The sequence below is a fragment of the Gallinula chloropus genome, assembly GCF_964237585.1.
Source record: "Gallinula chloropus genome assembly, chromosome: 5".
Classification (NCBI taxonomy): Eukaryota; Metazoa; Chordata; class Aves; order Gruiformes; family Rallidae; genus Gallinula; species Gallinula chloropus.
Window position 1 is genome coordinate 59,825,927 of NC_140090.1, and position 15,499 is coordinate 59,841,425.

Sequence of the window (15,499 nt, forward strand, 5' to 3'; positions counted from 1 at the left end):
GATCTTGAAAATATTTATACTTTTTACACTCCTCTTTACTGTAATTAGTAATGTAATTTATGTCACTTCAGAGAAGCTTAGTTAAATTGAGTTCATGGGAAAATCTTTGTAGGCTTTGCTTGATAGAATTTCTCCTTTTGTGGATTATTCTAACAGAATTTAGTGCAGACAAGAACTAAGTTCTTTACAAGTTAGCAAAAAGTTTTCTATAGAAATGACCCATTTCAGAATTTAGCCTTCTGCTTACTCTTTTATCTATTCAATTTGAATGTTCTCAATAATGTTTTCTGTACTGCAGAGCTGTATTTTCATTTCCAATTGCATACTATACATATCAGATTCTGCAAGGTTTTCCCAGAGACTGTATCCCTGTATGTGTAAATACTCATCAGAGAAGAGACTGCAATGCTTTCATTGCTGTTGCTGTAGGAACCTCTGTATGAGGCAGGACAGGTCTCTCTTAGAGCAATGTTGTCTGTGCAAGGTGCCTTCTTGGCATGCAGCAAATGGCAGGCATGGTCAGACCTCTTTTTGAGACTAACACTGGAGATGGTCTGCTTGAGTCTGGGGCTCCAGTGTGGCTAGGGCTAGGACTGCTGGGAGAGAGAATCATAGAATCACAGACTGGTTGGGGTTTGAAGAGACCTCAAAGACCATCTAGTTCCAACCCCTGCCATGGACAGGGATACCACTAGCTCTGGTTGTCCAAAGTCCCATCCAACCTGGCCCTGAACACTTACAGGGATCCAAGGGCATCCACAATCACAGGGGAGCATCTCTTGGCCACAGCTCTGGGGTTCTCTCATAGGAGCTATTGCTTGTGTACTGAAAGAGTCAGTAAGACGAGACCTAGACAAAGTGTGAGGAGATACTGAGCAGTCCACAACTGCAGAGATTTGTAGATTCCAAGCACCCTCTGTTCCTTTCCACTCTGTCCACCTCAGTCCTCACTATCAGCATCTCATCTTTCAACATCTCTCAGCCTCCAGTGCCGGACATCTGAATGGTGCTGCCAAACACCACTCCTTGGCCTTCGAACACTCTGTGCCCCTCCCTGGGCATAGCCACTCTCTTCAGTGGTTCAGGCAACAGCCTCTACCATTTTAATTCAACTAAACCATTCCTCTGTGGTCCTGGTACTCAACAGAAACCTGCATCATGGACTGTTTCTCCTCACACATCCAAGGAAATTGATATGCACAGGAAAAGAAAGTCTCTCCTCTTTCTTATGTTTATCTGGAGCTGGGGTGTTCTCTGAGAGCTTCAGACAAGTGAGGCTGCTTTCCTCCTGTGTGGGTTTCTCTGCCTGTCTGTGCTGGACATTAGCACTATGTTTAGTCTCATTTCTTTGATGGGCTCTTTAGCATAGACATGATGGGCATCAAGGCATTGGAAACACTTAACTGAAACTTGCAGTTTTCTAACCTGAAAACTGCACCACAGAAGCAGTGAGAGCATGTATTTTCTTACTTTGAAATAAAAAAGAGTAGTTTCTTCTCACAGTGAGTACAGGGTGGAGGAAAGAAGGAGGGTGCTTAAGTGCCAGGTGACAATGTCCATCACACTGCTCAGTGATGAAGCTAAGGAGACAAAAATAGACAAAGTGACCTCATGGCTTTCAGCAGCAATGCCTATGAAACAAAAGAGAGGCTTTAAAAGGCTTGTGGAGCTGATAGCAAAGGGCTTGGACACCTCAGAGTTTTGGTTCTGCTCCAGCAGGGAACTGCTTTGCTTCTCTCTCATTGCCTCTCTCTCTGTTTATGGGGAGTTGTGAATTAAACGGGCTTTGTGACATGCCCAGCTCTCCAGGTCTGGACTCTGCCTTATCAAGCTTGGATCAGCCTTATGCAGGTACAGATGTCCTCTTCTCCTCTTCTTCTCTTCTCTTCTCTTCTCTTCTCTTCTCTTCTCTTCTCTTCTCTTCTCTTCTCTTCTCTTCTCTTCTCTTCTCTTCTCTTCTCTTCTCTTCTCTTCTCTCTTCTCTTTCCATTTTCTTCTCCTCTCCTTCTATTCTTTTGCTTATTCTGATTTCACTCAGTAAGTTATCTCTGGAACACTTCTCTTTTTTTCTTTTCTTAAACTATTGTGGGAGATTGTAACTTGAATAGCATTCTCGTTATTCTGTTTGGGGGACTGGTATAAAAAGTTATGTGCTTTAGCCATTGATGAGGAGGTAAGTAGGGAGAAGAGGAAGGTGAGCACCAGGTCCCAGAGGGCCTGACTTGCCAGCTGCTTCAGAACACTGGGCAGTTCAGAGCAAATTCCTAGGGAGTCGTACATTGATGCTAATGCTGTGCCAGGACCAAGAGTTGGTGAAGGTATAGCCAAGACTGTCTACTGTTATATTTTCTCTGACAGTATTTGCTAGCCCAGACTCTAGAGTTGAGTGTTTTCATGGTACTCTGCTCCCAGAAGAGCTGCACGCTCACTTTGAATGGTGCAGCTCCCTAGCTGTTAGGTCCTGATGCCTGAAATTCTCCTGTGAGTCTCTCAAGGTACAGAAGTTACATATTCTGCACTTGAGTAAGACTCTGTAGTGCTGCTTTTCCTCCTTGTAAATATATAAGCAAAGTACAAAGCAGAGACACGTGTGCAGATTTGCAAGCGGAGTGGGCAGACTATAGCTTGTTTTCATCATGGTGAGTGGGTCTTTGAGGGCAAGTCTACAACTGCCCTGAAGAGCACTGTCTCCACAAAAAGCTGGACACTACCTCAGTCTTGGTTCAGCAAGGCAGAGTTGTTCTGTAAGGACATTTTTGCATAGAGCAAGTACAAGTGCAGATAGCGAGCCATTTTTTTGGCATTGATTTTGCTGTTTCCACTTTCCTGGGTGAAAAGGTGAGGAATGGACCTGGAGGTGATCTCAAACCACAGAAATTCCCTCACTGAAATCTCAAGGCAGCAGCATATGCTATAGCATGGCTGCAAACCTTGAACCTCGAGGAAGGGTCTTTCCTTGTATTTGTCTTAAGCTTCCTGGAAGGATGACTGCTCTGCAAATCAACACCTTATTTTCAGCATGGGGTAAGAGAGGGAAGCTCTTTTTTCTGTGGTTACACTGGTGCAATATGGAATGATGACACCTGCCACAACTATGCAGCCTAGCCAGGTTTTGGGGACATTTGCAGACCTCAGGAAGCCAGTAGTATTCTTAGCTCAGCTCCCTGTCCCCCACTGCAGGTAATTTTTCCACATTACCAGGTCCCCATTGAATTAATGCTCTGTGATAACATGGTCAGAAGTAAGATACTGAGAGGACCAAGCAGCTTCCATCCTCTCCTGAGCTAACTCCATCCCCCAGCACTGCCTGCAGCTCTCACACAGAATCACATAAACACAAGATTGGAAAAGACCTTTAAGATCATCAAGTCCAACCTCTCCTCACCTCTCTTCTCCTCTCTTCTCCTCTCCTCTCTCCCTTCAGAAGGGCATAATTTTGTGCCTCTTTCTTGAGAATGTTAGGGCTGGATAAGGTTCAACACAGTATTTTGACAAATCATTAGACAGAGGATGGATGTTTTGTCTGTATTACCATGCTGGGAAAAAAAGACAGTGGGACTAAGGAAAAGGATGAAATGATAGAAATCAGAAATTAGTCTATGGGTTAGGTATGTGAGGTTTTTCCTGTGCAAGGTTAGCAATGATTTCTGTCCCTTGACCGCCGATTCAAGGCATGTCCATACCTTCCTTAGGGCAGTTAAGTTTGGGTTTACTATTTAGTCTTCTTCACACCCTGCCTTCCCAGCACACAAGGCAGAGAACACAGTGTTCCTCCCTGGGGCTTTACTGACCGCTGGGCTGGCAGAGCAGGTGGAAAACGGTTATCCCACACTTCCATGCCAGTGTCCCAACAGGTGTTGGCTTTTCCAAGCAAGCCTGTCTAAGTGGATTCTTTCTGGCCTGGCTGATCAGTTGTGAGGGGTCTGGGATTCTTGCTCAGGAGCAAATGCTCTTCTGCTGGGCATGAGATACAGGCAAGGGACTACAGCAAGGCTGGAAACATGCATCCTGCTGTTGCAGGGCTGCTGCAGAAGGCAGCACACAGCCCTACACACACACTGCTGCTGCTGCAAGGCGCTCTGACTGTAGCTGGCACTGCAGGGTCCAGAGCAGGAGCAGCCTGGCTCTGCCTCCAGAGCACCTCTCCCGTTGCACCCATGCATGGGTGCTAACAGTAGCAGTGTCTACTTCCCAAACTCTCAGTGCCAGAGAGAATACTTGCTCCTGGGAGTCCTATATATGGTAGGAAGGTCTACAAAAAGCAGGGCTCCACCCTCAGGTTGATAATTACATGGTAAAAATTCCCAGGAGTGAGGGCACTGTAAAAACACTGTGACATCCCTGACTCCTGGCCACATGCTGCAAAAATAGGAAATCCCAGGACTGACCAGGAAACAGAGACCAGCTGTCAAAGTGGGGGGAGTTCCTTGTGTTTGCAGGGAAAGAGAAAACTGCACATAGGTTTCTATTACCAGTTCCTAAAGATGCTATCAGCAAAGGTAGGAAAGCAAATGAAAGGCAGGGCATAATGTTTCCTCATGTGGGCACCAGAGTAGCTATAGCAGCCTTATGCTGAGCTCTGAGCTTGCCTCTTTTTGTCTCTTGCAGAGCTCCATCGCCACGAGAGCATTCAGGAGAAGAACGTAAAAGAAGCCAAAACCAAGTGTAGAACCATTGCATCCCTGCTGACAGATGCTCCCAACCCCCACTCCAAGGGGGTGCTGATGTTCAAGAAGCGCAGGCAAAGGGCTAAGAAGTACACACTGGTAAGCTTTGGGAGTGTCGACGAAGACCGCTCCTACGAGGAGGAAGACGGAATTTTTCCAACTAGTGAGTCTGAATTCGATGAGGAAGGCTTCTCTGATGCCAGAAGCCTAACTAATCACTCAGACTGGGACAACACTTACCTGGACATTGAAAAGTCCAAGTCTGACTCTGAACAGAAGGAAGAGAAGCAAAAAGGTTTGAGTGAAGCCTCAGGTAAAGGAGCACGACTATTTGAGCAGCAGAGGGAACGGGCTGGGAAGTACACAGTCGAGAAAGTCCCAACGCAGAAGGGCCCTCATCTTGCCCCAGCTGCCCAGCAAGGCACAGTGAACGGAGGAGATATGCCTGTGCCACAGAAGGCAGACAGTGTGCCCCTCAGCATCCACTTGGAAGGTGTGCAAATGCCCAGCAAGCAGCCAGCCACCCTCCCCACACAGCTCCTGGCTCCCCCTAGTCCCACTTTCTTTCTACCTCCCCCAAGCAGCCCTGACCCCTTCTCTACAAGCTCAACAAGCATGTTCAACAGGTCTGCACGGCCCTTTACTCCTGGCCTTTCTGGACAACGCTCAGCAACATCCTCTGTCATCTTCAGGCCATCTGCACCTAAAAAACCTAGTGAAAGTCTGAGTGGGCAAAGCATGGTGGTTCCTCCTTTCTCACCTCTGCCTTCACAAACACCTGCCAATGCGCCAGCGCCGGTGCACCGTGCTCCAGTCAGTTCCTCCACATCTCTGTATATTCCTGCACCAGGAAGAACAATGCCACCACCAGAGTCACAGCCAAGTGGGGGAGGAAGTGTTCCAGAGACTAAGCCTTCTGCCAACACTGCCCGGACATCCTCCACCTCTATCTTTCTGTCAGCTCCATCTAAACCAGGAGGGGAGGTGGCCCCTGCAGCATCTCAGCCACGAGTCCCTGGAACAGCCTCTTCCTCTCTGTATATTAGTCCAGCACCATCACAGCACACAGTAACCAACTCCCCTGTGCCAAAGCAGCCTTCTCCTGCTGTCTCACCAGCAATGCCACGGCCTCCTTCTGAGCCCCTAACCTCCAGGGAGCAGAGGATTGCTGTGCCGGCTCCTCGCACAGGCATCCTGCAGGAGGCTCGCCGGCGGGGCAACAAGAAACCCATGTTCAGTAAGATTGAGGAGAAGAAGAAGAATTCACCCAACCCTGAGCTCCTATCTCTGGTGCAGAACCTGGATGAGAAGCCAAAAGGTGACCACCCTGGAGCAGGCTTTGAGTCTGGGCCTGAGGAGGACTTCCTCAGCCTGGGTGCTGAGGCCTGCAACTTCATGCAGTCCTCTGGCCGCAAATTCAAGACCCCACCTCCAGTGGCTCCTAAGCCTCAGCAGCAAGATGCTGGACTGGTAAACGGGGCCCAGGACATGCCTCAGCTAAAAGGCAAGGGGGCAGAGCTCTTTGCCAAGCGCCAGAGCCGCATGGACAAATTTGTGGTGGAGGCAACACCGAAGCCACAGTCCAAGCCCAGGACCCCCTCTCCTTCCCCTTCTCTACCTTCATCTTGGAAATATTCACCTAACATACGGGCTCCCCCTCCAATAGCTTACAACCCAATGCATTCCCCTTTCTATCCCCTGGCAGCCACCAAATCTCAGGCTAGCAAAGCAGAGAGCAAAGTGAAAAAGGCACCTGGCCAGAAATCAGGGATCAAGGTCATTGATTTAATGCGCCACCAGCCCTATCAATTGAAGTCAGCCATGTTCTGTTTTGGGGATCCCCCAAGCTCCAGCATTCAAGAGTCTTCTGGTCAGTCAGCCCCACAGGCTAGTTCGTCCTTCTCAGCAGCCAAGCCGGTCTCCATGAAAACAGCCAAGACTCAGGAGATTCGTCGCTTCTCTACTCCAGCTCCCATGCCAGCCTCAAGCAGCCTGACACCCACCGTGCTTGTGCCCCGTTCAGCCACCACGTTGGATGAGCCAGTGTGGAGAACAGAAATGGCCTATTCTGCTCCCGCTACACCGGCACCCTTCCAGGTGGAGCTCAGCCAGTCCCCGAAGCCGTACCAGAGCTCCCCAGAGCCTGGGCAGGCAGGCCAGGGGCCTTCTTCAAACCCAGCCTCAGCCTCTCGGTTTCAGGTGGCCAGGCCCAAATTCTCAGCAGCAAGAACGGGGATGCAGGCCAATGTGTGGAGGCCAAGCTTTGGCCACCACTGAGGCAGGCACTCCTCCCATCCCATCTGTGGCCCTGCAGACATAGTGTTCGTTTTGTCTTTTATGTCAGCTCAGTACATTGGGATGAGTGACACAAAAATGAAGAAAAGAGGAAAATATATATATATATACTCCCCTTCTGCACCACCCTCTCCCTCAGCCTCCCCTTGGTCCCAGATGGGCAGCTTCATAGTAAGGCTTAGTGGCTGTGGCTACAGCAGGAGGAAGAATGTGGAGGTTCTTGTGTGGTACACAGAGACTGGAAACTTGCACACAGCAGCAAAACCCACCTCTGGAGGGGGTGAATAGTAGGGGTTGTCTCACCTGAGGACAGGTAGGTGGTAGTGGTTTTCCCTTCCCAAAGGCTTTGGAGTCACCTCTCAATGGAGGGAGTCTGGGTGGAAACAGCTTTCCAGGAACAGAGGATCAGAGGTGGGATTACAGTACAGAAGCCTGGCTTCCCCATTAGACTTCTTTTCTCTGAGCCTGTCTGTACACAACACATTGGTGTGTGCACACACACACATGCACACAGAAACACTCAGCAGTGAGTGAAAGTAGAAATACGGCTTCACCCTGGAAACTTCTCTCAGATTCCTCACTGGAGGGGCCTGGGAAAGGAGGTGAGAAAGCAGAGTGAGCAGGGGTGTTTGCACATGCACGTGTGGGCAGTGTGCCCTGCACAGGAGGGTGGCCACATCTGCCCATTCCTCTAGTCACCAGAACTGGATATAAAAAGGAGGGTCATCCTAGCTGGTGCTAGACATGACTATCAGGTCCAGGAGCAGTTTTCCAAAGAGGGGCACTGAATGGACTTGGTGGGGCTATTACAAGCTGGAGGAAAGGCAGAAGGAAGTATCAATTTTTGAGGATACAAGAAGTCAAAGTTAAGCTCAGGCAGTGGGTGATTGATGCAAGGAAGACCCTGCAACATTAGTCCCACTGGAACAGGATACAGATACTGTAAGTACAAAGGAGGATTGTGTGTGAGAAGGTACAGTTGGCTTTAAAAGGAGGCAGGACTGAATATGCATTTGCACATCATCTTTTTGTTTAGGACAGAAGTGGCTAGATTGGAAATGGGTCACGACATAAAACTTGCTGAAAACTCTGTGATGAGTTGGAAAATGAAACTCCTTTCAGACACTCTCAGTAAGGAGTGTGTGAAAGTGGAGGACAGGAAAAGAGAAAATCACTAATAGAAGTTCATACTAAATGATTTAAGTATCCTTGGGGTCTATTTGGTAAGAATTGAAGTGCTCTGAGAGTCCCAGAGAGTCTGCACTCACATACATATACAGAGTCTGTTGGTGATGCTGGGGAAACAGGATTGGTTATTTCTTGCATGACCTAGGCTAGCCTCAGACTTAATTCCTACACTAAAGGCATAGAAGAAAGCATTCCTTTTTCCAAGGAAGAATTCAGGATATTAGTATGAACTGTGCATGTGTGTGCATGCCATTTGTGCTCTGGTTTTTACACACCACTGCCCTTTGCTTTCTGCTTTTGCTCCCCCTTTTGCAGCATCCACCTTTACAGTGTGATCCACAAGTACTCCAAGAAAGCACTGCTCCTGAAGCACAATCCCAAACACAGCAGATGCTCCAGCTGCAAGGAAGGGGCTTGCCACTGCTTCCCATGCAGGGGTTGCCCAATCTTTTGCTAGACCCTCAGGACTGATTACTGGAGGCAGGATGAGGGAGGGTCTCATAGCCGTACGCTGACTGGACTGAGCACAAACTTTGGATGTAAAAAACTGTAGATTGTGGGGAGAAAAAAAGGAGTGCAAGTGGGGCTGATGCCAAGTCTGTAAGCTAGACTTACAGCTAGTGTGGTTTTACACTAAGAACAAGCCAATCTTCCTCTGTGCAGCTGGAGCTTACAATGTTTAGCTTTTTTCACAAAAGCTGGGAGCTCTACCTCTTCTTGTAGGCTCTGAAGTGGTTCCCTGCAAACAGCTGGAGATTTTGCATGTGTGCTCTCCCATGAAGGAAAAGAGGGCTGGAGAACCTTGCTAGCAGCTCTAGTCCCAGACAAGCTTGGATGGGAAAGAATGAGAGAAAAGGAAAAGTAGTATACAATCCTGCCTTTGAATCCCTCATGCTTTGGCTGGGGTTGTTCTGCAGGCCTGTGTTTGCAGTGCACATTCCTGGGGACTCTGCAACATATGATCAACACACTGAGGAGGGAGGAGAACAGCCCTTAGACCTCACTTGGCAGACTATCTGCCATGGGAGAGGATGGAAATCCTTTGGGAATGCCTTGAGTTAATGAGCTAAGGTGTGGCTGCACCTGCTTGCATGACATAGGAGCAGCAGACCTGAACTGATGAGGCAATTCTGTGTGATCCTGGAAAGCCCCAGAGGGGAGGTCTTACAGCAAGTTGTCACCACCTATATAGCTTTGGTGAAGGGGAGCAGCCATGGGCAATTGTTTTCTCACTTATCCTGTGCTGAATTGCATTCCCAGCATTTCTGGGAAAAAAATAATCCTATATGCTGTAGCAAGCTGAATCTCTGTGGTTCTTCTGAAATATGGAATGAGGAGTCTTCTATGTTTCTAGAAAAGCTGTGGCAAGGAACTAAAGGACTAGTAGTGCTCCAAAAGCTTTGTCTCTATTCTCCTTCTGGGAGTGCTGCCTGTCACCAGCTAGTGGTTTTAGCCACTAGCCTTAGGCAGACAAGCTGGCCTAAGTTGAAAGCATCACTGAACTCAGGTGTAGAGAGAGGTTGTGTGGACCAGAGAAAGGGCGCTCAAGATAATTCTGCACTGAAGAAATAATGTCAGAAAGTCTGAATCTTACTCCAGCATCCCTTTCCCTCAGGCCTCTAAAGGTCTGAGGCTCTGAGGGCCTCAGTGTCATGGGAAATTAATTTTGCCACTGGAAAATAAATAGACGTCTGGCCTTAGAATGTAAGGGAGATGGCATGTGGTTAGTAAGTATTTCAGTGGTCCCACTCCAGATTTCTGGGAGACACTGATTCAGGCCAAGGAGTGATTGTGAAGCACTGTTGAATGTTAGATGTCAGGAACCAATTGGAATAGCTGCATTTGGCCATCATTTCTGATAATATAATGGGCAAGAGATGGGAAAAAAAAAGTCAATTTGGAGAGTAACTATTAAACATCAGAGTAAGGAAAAGAACCAGGAGGCTGGGGATTCTGCATTTCACTTCTAACATTATTGGTTCAAAGCTATGTTTAGAACCAAAGACAAGGATCTCAGCCCCTCCCAAACTTTTGTGGATCCTTTGCTGAAACAGGACTTGATCTGCAGAAGCAGAGGATAAGGCCTACAATGCTTGTGGCCTATCCCAAATAAGGGCTATAGCTGCAAGTAGTATGAGACGCCGTTGCAAAGCTATAAGGAAGAAATCTGCACTACTGCTGGCTTCAAGCAGCTCTGCTAGTGTCTGCTCATGAAAATATTGTGGCTGGAACTGTTAGAAAGGTCACAGGTGAGGTTATGAGGAATACTTTTGAACCATATAACCTTGTCTTGAGACTCTCCAAATCTTTATTTCCTCAGCTGTTGAACAAGCACAGACATAAACAGTTGCTTGGCAAGTTTTAGCTCCTACCTGCTAAGTTATAAGCTGCAATGGTAAGCCAAACCCCAGTGTTTGTTAAGCATTTGAAGATGTCTGCATGGGCTCTGATTTAAAACCACCTAACATCCCTCCTCTCTAGCATGCTGCAGGTTACACATTGCAGCTATGGCAAATCTGGGGGTTATCTTTGCTTCAGAAGTATCAGTCCTTTCCCTCTAAATATATGGGAACATTCGCCAGAGGTATCCTTGCCAGAGATCCTGCAGCAGCTAAGAGAAAGAATCTTGGAAGACATGTGTGATGGAAGAGACTGGTGCGATGAGGAGTCACTGGTCATTAGACATGTGCACAGTGTCCAGCATTGTCCCTCAGAAAGAACATGTTCCCTTTCTGCTAGAATATCCAGCAGACCTTCCGTCCTAGAAGAGACTCGTCAGTGGTCTGAGAATGGGAGCCCAGCACCAGTGGTCTGTCTGGTTGAAGACATGACCCCAGAAGAACAGAGTTGGCATCTTTGTTTATAGAAATACTTTTGTTAATTTTCTGTTTTGTCTTTTTTTTTTCCTTCCAATTTACAGTCACATTCTATTGTTTGTGCAGAAGAATAAACTTGTGATATGCACTTTACATGCGGCATTTTGTCACCTTTGCTTAGCACCTGGAAAGAACTGCTATGTGTACAGCACGTGCAGTTAGCACTACCAACAAACTTAGGAAAAGAAAAGATAAGGTTGCCAAAAAAGGATGGGATGTCTTAGCAATAAAAATATCTAAGTTGGACCTAACCCCCATTTAAAAAGTTGTATGCAAGCAAAATTTAAGTGAGATCCAAAACTTTGATACTACAGGCTCTAAAATGCCCACTTACTGACAGGGTGAAGAAATTTATGGGCCAGTCCCAGCTGGCCTGCCTCAGCCCTGCCCCTCAGCCTGCTCTAACCCAAATCCTGCCTTCTGCTTGTAAATCTGGTATCAATGAAGTTTTTCAGCTCTGGTAAATTCCAATATAAACTCACACTGAACAATTTAACTTATTCTTAACATTAACCAAGGGATCAGAAAAAACAAATCAGAAAATCAAATTTATCCCATTTTATCCTCAGGCTCCAAGCCTAATCCTAACTGTAACCCTAACTCTAACTCAATTCATGTTGAAATCTACTCTATTTTTGGGTCCTGAGAGGGTCGCTGTGCTCCATTTATGACAGGCATTAGCAGGTCACCTTTCTGAGACGCATGTCACTCTCAGACAGCAATTCCTGAGCACTGCAGGAGACACTAGTGTCAGTGGTAGGATTAGACTGCAGAGTCTGGACACTCGTCCAGGTACAGTTTTGTAGATGTTATTCAGATTAATTACAAGGAGGGGTCTCATGCACTGGTCTGGATGTGGGTCTTGGGACTATCTAGCATGTTTCTCATTGATTTACTGACAGAAAATGCGTAAAGGGGCAGCAGTGTTGCTGATGCCAAACCTGAGCTTCTGTGCGACTAGAAGAACAGCTCTCAAAGAAGTCAGTCTACAGAGGCACAGGCTCCAGATTAGGACTGCATCTTGTTTTTCTTAATAAAGCTGACAGTAGGATTATGAGCTATTCCAGATGGTTTGACACATTGCAGGACAGTTGCTGTGTCCAGGGCTCTGATTAAATTCCCAGTTAACCTCTACAGCCTTCTCAAGTGAGAGTCATTTCTTCTCACAGCAGATTATGTTGGAAGGAGCCAGATTTGCAAAGGTGGAACAGGAGACTGCCTTGAGGTCACTGGCCCAAAGCAAAGCCAAAGGATTACTGAACAGCTATGCAGTAGGCTAGGGATGAGCTTGGACTTTAGTGTCATACTCAGAGGGTAGTTTAAAAAGCAGAAATAGTAAGGGGTCTAGTGGAGATATCTACCCCCAAACATTCATACCCGATGGAAGAAGCGTCCAGCAAAGAGCACAGCAGGGCAAGTATGTGGTATGTAGGAAGAATAAGGGTATTCCCAGGCAGCACAGACATATAGCTTCAACGGCCACTAGATGCTGCCACTGTTCTTCTCTGAGTTACCTGGGGTTTTGGCATTTGCCCGATGTCATGCTAAATCTGGAGGGCTTAAAATCTTAGGAAATCCATTCTTCCTAATGTATCCTCTTTTGGAGTTCACGTATGGTGTTGCTCAGTCCCACATACCAGAGGCGAAGGCCAGCCTCATACCATGGAGTTTTGGCGTCGAGAGCCTTGCTGCAGCTTGGAGGGGATTCCTGGGTGGCAGTGTGTGAGGCACGCAGGCAAACAGGCTGCCCAGCAAGTAACACACCATGGGCAAGCCAGATATTTCAATACATACGCCATCTCTGTGGTCAAATCCTACATATTCTGTCCTAGTCCTAGTCTCACCCTGCATTAAGATCACTTAATGACAGGAGTGAGACCAGCATTAACTGTTTCTTCTACTGTGGTACAAACTACAGACAAGTCTTCCTGATATCTGTGTAAAAGAGATTAAGGTGGTCACAGTGTGATACAGACAGTTCCTTGCATGATTAAAAACTCCTCCCTGAAGTGTTGAAATGTCTTACAGACAGCCCATGTACTATCCTGCTAACCTAAGTAGAAACTCCAGGTACTCAAAACACTGAATTTAGCCACCAAACCATGCCACACTCCAGGTAAATTCCCACCCCCTCTTCAAACCTGAAACTAAACAAAGCTTGTAATGATTTAAAACCTTGAGCACTGAGTAGCATTGAGTGGGTAAGATAACAGTAAGAGCCGTACATAACTTCTTGTCTACGTTGATTTCATTGTATTACTTATGTCAGAGAGAGAAAATTTGGGTAATATTCCCAGTGGAAAAAGTCACTGAGCTGCTGAATGTGACACTATGGCAGGGCACAAGTGAAGTCTCTGCCAGACCCACCATTGACATTTCTAGACTAGTGAACCAGACAATTCTATCTCTCATGAGAAACTGTGCATAGATAGGAGAAAGGAGCAAGATTTAGTTCTCAGCCTGGTAACTGAAAAGGGAGACATATGATTTTATTTGAAGGTAGAGTAGGAGGTGAGAATCTCAGTTAAAGATGTGCCTTGGTGCATACATGTCAGATGCAAAACTGTTTTACCCAAACCACCCTATAAATCCTGGTGCCATACTAATAGGACAAACCCTTTCTCGCATTCTTTGTGGGTTTAAGGCTCAGGCTCTGTGCAGTACATTCCAGCTGCACTCAGTTCTATGTCTCACACAGTGTATGTAGATATGCACATGCAGATGAAAATAACATCTGAAGGATCAGGGTGGCAAGGACAGAATGGGACTTCACATAACACTGAACAAGGGCTGCAGATCATCTTTCAGAGTGGAGGTGGCCAAGTCTCTTCAGAATTTGAGCCTCACAACAGCCACAGGCACAATAGCCCTGAAAAACCTAGACAAGAGGCTCATTTAAACTTTGTAGTTTTCTACTGGAATTTCTGAGGAGTCCAATGATTGGCCTAGGAACCTAAATACTACCCACCAACTTCTAGGGAATATAGAATTGTCATTTCAGCTTCCAGATACTGTTTCTGAGCCCTAGGTAAAGAACTTGCCCTGTACTCTCTACTCCTAGCTCACTTCCCTTCCATATGCCTGCTCAACCTGTCTCATTTCCAGCTCCTCAAGACACCGCCTACTTCCCACATGAGATCTTGACTTGGTGTACAAATGTTCTGTTCCCATTAGACCACAATTCCCATCAGTCCTTGAAGCTGGAATTCAAGGTCCTTGGCCTTGCTTGCCTCTTGCCCTTTAGGCTGGGAACCCATAGAGGAGTCTTGTCTCCTGGAGTTGGCTCACCCTGAACTGCTGTCAGTGCCTTGTTCCTGGTCCTAACTGCTGGTCATACCTGCCCATACCCTGACTGAGATCTTCAGATACCATACTAGACATGCCTTTTCTTTATCTCCTTGCTATTGCTTTCCCCTAGTCTCTCTCTCTCATGTTATAAGAGGGCTGACATTCGTTTCCTGCTCACCTCCACTTACCAGCTAGCCATAGGGGATTGTTCTCTTCAGGCTTGCTCAGCTCCTCTCTCCCTGCAGCTGCCTGCAGGAGCATCAGGTTATGCTCGTGACAGGGAAGATTAACCACATACTTTCCTGCTATATCATCTTTTGGAGCTACACCATGCCTCAAAATCCAGCAGGTTTCCATATGATACCCATCTGGCACACATGGTTCCCCTCAGGTGTAACTTGTGCTTGGGAAGGCACAGGAGATGACTGGAGAAATAAAACATCAGCTATAAATTGGTCTGAAAACAGCTGCTGGAAGCAAGTAGAGAGAAGACAGAGGTTAGCATTACTCTAGTGACTGTAAGAAGGTGCCATATAGTGGGAGTTGCACTTCTCACCCCGTAAGGTAAATCACATCCATTTCTTAGATCATTATCAAAATGGCAGTAGAAACTTCTTAAAATTTAGAGGTATCTGTACCTCATGCCTTTGGGAAAGGAGAGGCAAAGGGCTGATGAGTTTTAGCAATATAGCAGCAAAACACCTCCGACTAAATGACATCACCTCATATCAAGGCAATAGCTCCCTTGATAAGTAGGGTTTATAATGCAGGGGAATAGAACAGAAGGGCAGCATCTCAAAGAGCACAACTGGACTTTATAGCAGGCACTGGGCACCGTGGGCAAATGCCAGCATGATGCTAAACCAGTCCAAGAGAAACAAATAAGAGGCCTGCTCCTCTGTGGCCACCTGCATTTGTGAAGAGTAAGTGTGAAGGGTGGACAGATGGTCAGTTGTAATAGTAGTATCTGACACTCTCCAGCTTTGTGCAGATGTAACTGCCTTCACAGGCATGAAGCTCTGTGATGGAGCCCAGAGCAGGCAGTGGGTGTTAACAGTTCAGTTGTGCTGCTCCCTACACCTGTTTTACACTGGCACAGCTCTGGGCAGTCATTCCCTCATCACTGTGATGGGAGTGGAAGGCACGATTTGGGTCATCCAGCCCCCACAGATCATTCTGGTGTAT

At 46.9% G+C, this 15,499-nt stretch overlaps 1 protein-coding gene across 1 annotated transcript in view; it reads left to right on the forward strand.

Moving 5' to 3' along the window:
* SYNPO2L (synaptopodin 2 like) overlaps positions 1-11,119 on the forward strand; it is a gene marked incomplete at its 5' end in the record, with an annotated part of 35,926 nt that extends 24,807 nt beyond the window's left edge. The window contains one exon of the mRNA XM_084264668.1: positions 4,609-11,119. Coding sequence (XP_084120794.1) covers positions 4,609-6,944 — 2,336 coding nt within the window. The 3' untranslated portion in view covers positions 6,945-11,119. The remainder of the gene's footprint in view (positions 1-4,608) is intronic.
* Between the last annotated feature and the right edge of the window lie 4,380 nt (positions 11,120-15,499).